Source organism: Gadus morhua, chromosome 20, assembly GCF_902167405.1.
Source record: "Gadus morhua chromosome 20, gadMor3.0, whole genome shotgun sequence".
Lineage (NCBI taxonomy): Eukaryota > Metazoa > Chordata > Actinopteri > Gadiformes > Gadidae > Gadus > Gadus morhua.
In genome coordinates, this window is record NC_044067.1 from 16,604,506 (window position 1) to 16,614,505 (window position 10,000).

Genomic DNA, 10,000 nt, shown 5'->3' on the forward strand with positions numbered 1-10,000 from the left:
AAACCGTTGCAAATACAGGCTTGAGTGGTCTTGCTGTTGAGGTCCTACAATCAGCCTTTGTTTTTCAACCATGTGAGGGACAAAAGTTAAAGAAAAAGAGCACTATGGACCTGTTTTAGCAGAGAATGGATGCAGTTAAAACACAACACTCAAGCTAGCAGCACTCTGTGTGGAAAGACAGCGTTGGCCTGTTAACTTTACCACTGGGGAAAGGGAAGGTTATTCAGGCCCCAATGTCAGAAAAAGCAGGGTTTTGGCTTGTAAAATAGATGTAACCAACCATAGTACAATAGTAGCCCACAAATGCTTGAATGATATTTCAAGTATGCAGATAACATTACTCGTACCCTTCAATAGTGTGGTGGAAAAGAAATCTCAAGAATAATATCACAAATGATGAAACATTGTTCACTTTATAACTATCGTTTCTTTAACACGCATGTGATCTGTGTTATTATAAGGATACCATATTTTTCAGACCAACACAGGAGTCATTGTGTAAGAATATAAACTCGGTCAACGGCAGGTAAAACGTAAAAGTGAAGTGTAATATTGACGACGATGAATGGCTTTCCCTGGAAGTTGAGCAGTTAATGGCTAACAAGGACGGTCGTGGAAATGGAGAGCAAGGTTGAGTGGCCGCTGATGAGGAAAGAATACGGCCGTGACAATGTCTTTCCTTCTGGCTGAGCAAGAATCAATTCAATCAACGACAATGTATGATCACCCATGACAGACACGGCCGCGGACAGACAGAGAGAGAGAGAGAGAGAGAGAGAGAGAGAGAGAGGGAGAGAGAGAGAGAGAGAGAGAGAGAGAGAGAGAGAGAGAGAGAGAGAGAGACAGAGAGAGAGAAAGCAAATTAAAGGTTTAGCGAAAAGTGAAAGGAAAAAGCAAGATAGAGGTCAAAGATAAAGATATAGACAGAGAGAGACAGAGAGACAGACAGACAGACAGACAGACAGACAGACAGACAGACAGACAGACAGACAGACAGACAGACAGACAGACAGACAGACAGACGGATATACATATCGATTCGATATATAGATAGACAGTTAGATAGATAGTGACACTGCTTACAGAGGGTAATCGACCGTAGCCCACAGATGACAAAAATCCACTCTGTAACCTAAACTCTGACACGTACGATGGACCCTGGGCTATTTCTGACCATGATGTAATAAGGATTCATGCGTTCATATGAATGTATAGTTACTGTCTTTGGTAAAAAATGTAGGCCTAGCATTTTTAATAGTACATGTACCTAAACCTTATTCTGAAATACAGTAAAGAGCTTCGAAAAGTTTTCTTATTTGAAAAGTCTGAGAACTCATCCAAGAAAGGTCATGCAGATGTATGCTTTGAGATCAGTAACAGAATTTGAGATGTGGCGCTAGTCCAAAGATATTAAAACACATTCCTATCTTAACTAAAGAGATATCATTCAAGAGATGAATTCAATCCCATGACAGTACCCCTACGACATGGTTCAACGGTAGTCAGAAATCAAGTCAACACGTTCACTATTTCACAAGTCCGGGCCGCGAGGCGGCCGGAGAAGGGCACGAGCTATTCCCCCACTCGCACATGTGAAAGCTATCAGCACACACACACACACACACACACACACACACACACACACACACACACACACACACACACACACACACACACACACACACACACACACACACACACACACACACACACACTAGTTGGCCGGGAGATGGATTGGCTGTGAATACTTACAGAAAGTTCCAGAACAGGAATGCTGAACAACATCTCCTCAAGGGTCACAAGACCAGGAGAGAGCGAGAGAGTGTGTGTATATACGTAAGTGTGTTTGAGAAAGTATCATTGTTGTCAGTGTTTTTACCTTTCACTCTCTTACTTTCGCATATCACGTCTCCATGTTGTCTTTATTGTTAGTAATTTAGTAATTTAGCAGCTACGTTTTGAGAACTTTCAATTATTTACAAGGCAATAAGCTTGTGTGTTTATAAGTGTGCTTCCGTGCGTGTGTGTGTATGTGTGTGTGTGTGTGTGTGTGTGTGTGTGTGTGTGTGTGTGTGTGTGTGTGTGTGTGTGTGTGTGTGTGTGTGTCTGTGTGTGTGTGTGTACGAGTGTTTGTGGTGGTGGTGTGTGTGTGTGTGTGTGTTTTTGGGTGCGTGTGTGCTTGCGTGTGTGTGTGGCTGCGTACAGACGGTGTGGACCACAGCATATGAGAGTGCAGCAGATGTCCTGATCACAGTCATGGAAGGCGTAGCAGTTCCTGGCTTCGGTGTAAGCTGGGCCCTCTGGGTCACAGGACCACAATTACATGTTGCTTCTGCAGCTAGCGTCGCTGATTACAGCGAGTCCTCCTATCACTGTTTAGCCTTTGGTGGTGCTTTCCTCTAACCAATGTCATTTTGCAGCTGGGTATATACTTAACAACATGGCGGAATGTTGTACATATCTTTAACAAGCCAAACCGTTTCGCTCTTCGTCATTACACCCGTGTATTGGAACCATATTTGACTAATTCTCCTAGCAATTTAAAACCAGCGATTCCCAATTTGGGTATTGTCGCCTGATATGCAAATATATTCGTGTGTAGGAGATTACTTTCTGCTCAGCTATAGATATGAAGATACATTCAGTAGGACATTGCTATTACAGGCAGAAGTTGATTGGCTTAACAAAACAACATGTGTGTTGAGGCAGATGCACACAAATGAAAGAAGTCGGGGTCACAGAAGTGATCAAACCAAACAAACGGGTCACGGGCCAAAACAAGATCGAGAACAGGAACGGTGGGAAAATTATCGGTTCTTTATCACCGGGATGACTCAGCAAAGGGTGGACCCTTTTGGACACCTTAACTCTTCCTCTCGTAGCTCCTTCTCACGTACGTTGATGTTAAATCCTTCTGTCTTGGGGGTGTAAGACGTGACGCTGCCGGGGGAGTGAGGAGACACGGAGGGCGAGCAGGAGACACCGTGGTGCAGGGGAGCCATGCAGCATCTGTCTGCTGATTGCATTGTTTACCCCGGCAAATGACTTGTTTGAAGACGATTACCGCAGTGTAAACTGCTCGCTGGTTGGCACCTAGCGACGGCTGCTCTCTAATGACATAATATGAGCGGGAACAGGCGGATGTGTCAGATTTTCGGGGTCGGCCATTGTTAGCCGTAATGAGCAGCGGCGATTAATCCTGCGTTCCGAGCCAAGCACGAATGTTTTAGTCCAAGTTGGCGCGGTCATGTTTTGCTTGAGTCTGTGTTTGGTTTAAAGTAGTTTATCTGGTTTTCTTCCGAGGGGATCGTATATAGGAAAGGAATGCAGCGTGAAAAGCGTTAGCTAATGAGGAGCTGTAGAAACCCTCGGCAGGTTTGACGTTAGCCTCAAGTTTTTGGCCGGGCGTACGAACATAATAAACGATTTGTTGAACGAACAAAGTCATGTGTTGCTCAGCTGTGCCTTATACAGTCCTCTGGATTCTTAATTATGGACATTTTCTAAATGTTTATTGTATTTGCTATATATATATCACACTGACCTTCCAGGGGCTGGAGTTTCCCTACTGGAGGTCTGTCATACAGTGTATACGTGTGTTTGTGTGTGTGTGCGTGTGTGTGTGTGTGTGTGTGTGCATGTACGTTTGTGTGTGTGTGTGTGTGTGTATGTGTGTGCGTGCGCGTGTGTAAAGTATAAAGTATAAATCAGAGATCTCTTTGTGTTGCAGAGCGGGGCCTTAAGATGTATCTTTTTATTTATTCATCAATGCATTACGGCTGCGCTGGATTTAGATTAGCAGAGAGCATGAACTCAAGACACGCGGGGCAGAGTTATATCGGACGGGACACAAACACAAATCTTCTGGTGGTTTAAGATAACAAAACAATGGTATTAACTCGAACAGGAGGGGAGGGGAGGGAGAGGAGATGGGTGAGGAGGAGATCAGGGGAGAGAAGAGGAGAGGGATGGGGGGTGAGTTGGGAAAGCAGAGGAAGGTGACGGGGGGAGAAGAGCAGAGAAGGGGATAGGAGACGACGGGAAAGGAGTAGAGGAAAAGGCTAAGAGGCGGGAGGAAACAGAGAATTCAATTTTGGTTATATTCGTGTATCAGTGTGTGTGTGTGTGTGTGTGTGTGTGTGTGTGTGTGTGTGTGTGTGTGTGTGTGTGTGTGTGTGTGTGTGTGCGTGTGTGTGTGTGTGTGTGTGTGTGTGTGTGTGTGTGTGTGTGTGTGTGTGTGTGTGTGCTTGTGTCTAAACAGCTCTGCTCACTGAAGTGAAGCTGAAGCACTCTGTTTAATCTTTCATTTCCCTTAACTATTAAACACACACACGCACACACACACACACACATACAATATAAAAGAACTGCGTTGTTTTTGTACATTGCTGTCTCATAATCAAACACTCGTAATTATTATTGAGAGAGAGCAAGATACAATTAAATAGAGAGAGAGAGAGAGAGAGAGAGAGAGAGAGAGAGAGAGAGAGAGAGAGAGAGAGAGAGAGAAAAGAGAGAGGGATAAACATAGAGAGATTGTAAGAGAGACAGAAAGAGAGACAGAGAGCAGGAGAGACTGAAAGACTGAAGACTGAAAATACACAGAAACAACAGAGAGAGATAAACATCGGACGAGAGAGATAGAGAGAGAAAGAGAGAGAGAGGGCAAGTATTGTGTCCATCCAGGAGGGGATGATCCGTGTGAAGTCAGAGATTATCACCATGTGTGGCTGACAGATTATACTCCTGCCATGTACACTAATATCAGTCCAGTCTAATGGCCCGGGTGTTCGACTCCGATCCAAAAGGTTCACGGTTCGAATCCCAACGTTAACAGTCCACTTTAAAACATCCAAGAGTACGAAGCCCTAGCCAACACCTGCTGCTTAATTACACATGCCTTTTACATATGATACAAGTGCCTGCTAAATGGCTAAATTACTTAATCAAAAATAGCATTATTTTGTTATACTTTCTCTATCTTGAGCAGAGCAATGGTTACAAAGAAGTTCCTCTGGAAATAACTAATATAGTACTGGTTATCTTTATCAGACTACCTAATAACCAGCCGCTAACAAACAGCCATCCAACCTGTTGGTTGACATGAGCCCGAGCAGGATGGAGGTGTTCCAGTTCTGATCTCTAACGTCAGAGAGCGTAAGGCAGAGGCGGGGCTTCAGAGGAGGGGCCCCTGTGTCCCCATCACTACCTGCCTCCTCGCCTAACCTGACACAACTAGGATAGACTGGTCCCGGGGGGCACACACACACACACACACACACACACACACACACACACACACACACACACACACACACACACACACACACACACACACACACACACACACACACACACACACACACAAACACACTGACAGGTACGACCCATGCTCACACACACACACACACACACACACACACACACACGCACACGCACACGCACACGCACACGTACACACACACACACACACACACACAGCACACACACACACAGGGACGCACAAACAAACACATATACACACAAGACTAGCCCCTTCGCACACACCCAGGAACCCTCTGGGACGCATACAGGGGCATATAGATTTGATTTATAGAGAATCTGGCTTCAGGGCAAAAAACCAACACACACACACACACACACACACACACACACACACACACACACACACACACACACACACACACACACACGCACGTACACATACACACAACACACACACACACACACTCTTGCTGCACAAACACAAATGCACAGTCACGCACACACACACACACACAATGCTGCACTGATGACAAGCCTTTGGTGGCAGCTAGTAGCTCACACACTTTCCCCTGAGAGCCGGTACGTGTCACTTTCTCTTCCTGTCCTCACCTGTCACATCCTAATCTAAATCCTGGAGGTGATGTCACCGCAGGCCAGGGAAGGAGGCGATTAGAGGATTAGAGGAATGAAAAAGAGGTAGAGGCAAGAAGAAAGTAAAAAATAGGGGGATTTTTTTTTATAAAAGAGGGGATTCTCTCTAAGGATTCACCAGCGGAAACAGAGAGGCAGGGGAGTGCGTATAAGAGAGAGGAAGGGAGAAAAAAAGAGCAGTGAGGGAGAAGGATTGGGAGACGGAGATGGGGATAAAGAGGGGGGTGGGGACAAAAGGGGAGTTAATAGTAGGAGAGACGAAAGGAGAGGGAAGGAGGAATAGGAGAGTGATAAAATGGATAGAGAGAGAAAGAGAGAGAGAGCGAGAGACAGAGAGAGAGGGGAAAGACGCAGACAAGGGTACAGAACAACAGAGCGATATCAGGTACTTTCAACTGAAGTACAGGTATTAATTCAGACCCTCTAGTGAATGTGATTACTGCAATTTACCCAGAGTGGATCGACCCAGTCGATTTTCAGAATCCATCCAACCTTTTTGAAGACACTCCTGCGGTTCCTCAGAAGAAGTTCCTCAAGGTGTTATTAACCGTTTTGAGTGGTGGAGCACAGCAACACTTGCAGTCTCGCACAGCACTCACTCAATCGATCGATCATCGCCACGCTGGAGAGGAGCCCATGATGCCTCACCTCCCGTGGTACAAACCAGGAGCTAGATGGTTTACCGCAAGCCGGCTCACAGTCTAATAAACTCATCCGGAAGCATTTATTCATGGCCGCTAATCTTACTTAAGAATAGCGCTCTAAATGTCAAGTGCCTCATCATTGTAAGACAAAAAATAAAGAGCCTTACACAAAAGCTACACATTAACTCACACACAAGTATAAATTGACAAGCACAAATGTCCATATAGTCTATTGGCTGATACAGTGTATGTATTTGCTCTGTTATAATCAACTCAACTCGGATGCAGTTAGGGGAAGATTAAATCTTAATAGAAAGGAAAGTTTGCCAACCATTCATGGATACAACCTTTGTGTAGCCTATACGGTGCAAGTCCTGTATTGCATGCTAGCCACACTCTCGATAGAATCCCATAAGCATTAGTGGTGATTGTTCCACAGCTGTCCATTATGAAGGAGCGAAAGTCTCCTGACCTAGACATGTTAATCCCTGACTAGACATGTCGCAAGACCGCCTATATGGAAAGCTGATTAACAAACACATGAACACTTAGGACATGCTAACACAGGCATGGCAGGTCACAAACAGGACTGACCGCAAAGTCAACAACAAACACAGAATAATATCGCGGCCCAAGAGGATTTATTCTGTGTGGTTTATGGAGTAGTGTAATGTACATGCATTATCACATGAGATGTTTTCATGATGCAGCCTATATGAGCAGGTCGCCTATAGGCTACTATAGCCAGGGAAGGATAATGTAGTAGTTTGGGTTTCTGGGTTTCTTTTATCCAAACTCATCTTCATGGATCTAAGAGTTGGATGTGGATCTCTTCACATTCCTACCTGGTAGTTCACAGCCCAGGACCTCCATCCTCATGCCGATCCCAGCGGGGGACCACCTCTCTGGGTAGATCCTGATGAACTGGGCCGCCAGCTCCTCAAACCTTCGCACCTCCGGGGTGTCGTAGTGGCCGTTCCCCTCAAAGATCTGCACAGAAGAGAAGGCTCGTCAACATCAAATGGTTTCATCGATCAAACGTATATTAAAACAGAGGGTCGTTCCGGACAATGCAATCCGTGTGACAAAGCATTGGTCGACTACATCAGTATTGTAAAATAGAGAGCGAACTCTGAGCTGTTCCCAGTGCGGCCTGTACTACGTCAGACTATAATGTTTGGAGAGGTTTGGTCGACAACCTCCCATGATAGGTCAAGCTACTGGGGAAGTGAACGCCTCCATATTCACTCAAACACTTTTGGAAACTCTGTCCATTGTCCACTTGCGTGTGAACTTTGAATTTCTAATACTCACTTTGGATTTTGTACTCAAGTTTAAACAGCCAAGAAAAACATAACGGCAGACACTAAACTGAGAGTAAGAACAGTCGGTTTGACAGACCCCCATGTCCTTAAATTATATAATAAAAAGGAGAATAATAATATTAAGCATTCCTTTGAGAAGATTTTCAGCCAGCCCTGACACAAAAAACAATACTCACATAATACAACTATTTATACAATAAAAATGAATGTGACACCAAGGCCTGGCATCAAGAGCAAGCGCGCCCTTGATCAAAGTTTCCCGACATTGATTGAAATGTAGTGTGCTGCACTTGAACAGACTGCGGTGCCTTCATCCCAGGGGAGGGTTTCATGGAAGTGCAAGTAGTCGCCAAGCCGCAGAGACGCCGCCGTATAATTAAAGAGTTTTAAGACTTTGTCTGAGAAATTAGTAGCGAGCTTAGAGCCCTCTGTCTCACAAGACCGTCCGACCGCCTGCAGTGAAGAGAGGCGATGCAGCAAAGACATTTTTTAATTAACACCCATGAGAGGGAATGGCGTGAGGGAGAGAGACAGAGAGAGAGCGAGAGAAAGAAATTGAAAGTGAAATGATGAGTAATGTAGAAAGATGAGGTTGGACGGAGACAAAGTGGAAATGAGAAAAAAAGGGCGAGGTGATTAAATTAAATTATTATCAGAGAAATCAGAAAGAGAGATGGAGAGACAGCGTGCTAAAAGCTGGGAACTAATTATCTCGAGATGTGGTAGAGTTGACATTGACAGTCACCAGTACCATTATCCTCAATATGTGTTTTTATTGTTAACACGTGTAACCATTGTCACCTCACATCTCCTTCTCTTTACCTTGGCGTAGCCCGTCTTGCTGTCGGTGATGTATGTCCACTCTTTGCCCGTCAAGCTGTGTGCTACTTTGTACTTCCTGACAAATGCCCGGTTCTCGGCGCTGGTGCTGCCTTCCAGCCCCCGAGCACCCTGGGTAATCATCCCGCGCACCGTCTTCGGCACCCCGAGGTCCACCTGAAACACGAAGAGGGTGTAAGAGTGGAAGGTTCTGGGTTTGTTGGCCAAGGTCCACCCTGTGGGGATCCCAGAACAAAATGTCCGCCCCCCTCCCAGCTCCTTAATGACCGGTGTCTGAATGCACTGTGCATCACTATGCGTTATGGACAGGTGTCATGTAGCAGAAGCTTTGGTTGAGTGTGACAATGAATTCAGATACATATCATTAACGCACAGGAAGGGGGGGCTAGACGTATAGGTAGACTGCGGCCATCAGGGATCAAACCCAGTGCCCTTGAGCTGGGAGTCAAACAACTGCTACTACATCTACTGCCTGTGACACTTTGGTGCACCATCAATCAGTAACCTCTAAAGGCACCCCTATATGGACAGACGACAACAGCTCTGATCCGGTATAGAGGGAGGTACCTGCAGCCACTCTTCCCCAGCTACCGGGTGCGTGGGGCTGGGGAACCAGCCCGATCGGCTGGACACCAGCCGGGCTGCCCCCGTGGAGCCGTGGAGGTCCCTCATGGAAGAGGCAGAGATCTGGGACTCGGGCAGCAGCCCGGACAGCATGCCCTGGAGCTCTGAGCACGGAGCATCTGGAAGAAGAGGAGGAGGGGGGAGATGGTAGAATGGTCAGAGAGGGGAAACCTACATCTTAACAACCAATAACCATCTATAAGGCAAAATGCTTTCAGAAGAGAGTGTACTTTCAGTTTAGAGGAGCTATGTTTAAGAGAGTGCGTGCTTAATTGTGGTGCATCTGCTAATAAAGATAACATAGAAGTAAAATACAGATGGTCCACACTCAGTTTCTCTCGCTTTTTACTCAAGTATTTGCCACAGACATTTTTAATGGTTTATCTTTGCACACTGAGGAATGGCTAACCAGCCGAAACATCCATGCCAAATAAATAAAAAAAAGATAGAAACTGAAAAACTGGAAAAACATCCTTACTATGTGAACACTGCATCATTACGCTTTTCATTAAAAGATACATTAAAGGAGTTCTCAAAATTAAATTGGAGAAAGGAGCAGAAGCGTGGGGCAAACACAACCATAGATAAGATAAAAAGTTGACTAAATGCATAAGAACGAGGAAAGGGAGAAGTGGGTAGAGAGCGCAGGGA

At 45.4% G+C, this 10,000-nt stretch overlaps 1 protein-coding gene across 3 annotated transcripts in view; it reads right to left on the reverse strand.

Moving 5' to 3' along the window:
* Window positions 1–10,000, reverse strand: part of nrp2b (neuropilin 2b) — a 98,203-nt gene that overhangs the window by 30,612 nt on the left and 57,591 nt on the right. For all 3 annotated transcript variants that reach the window (XM_030343030.1, XM_030343029.1, XM_030343028.1), the window contains exons 9-11: window positions 9,293–9,468; window positions 8,708–8,881; window positions 7,406–7,550 (exon numbers count right to left, since the gene is read on the reverse strand). In XM_030343030.1, coding sequence (XP_030198890.1) covers window positions 7,406–7,550; window positions 8,708–8,881; window positions 9,293–9,468 — 495 coding nt within the window. The remainder of the gene's footprint in view (window positions 1–7,405; window positions 7,551–8,707; window positions 8,882–9,292; window positions 9,469–10,000) is intronic.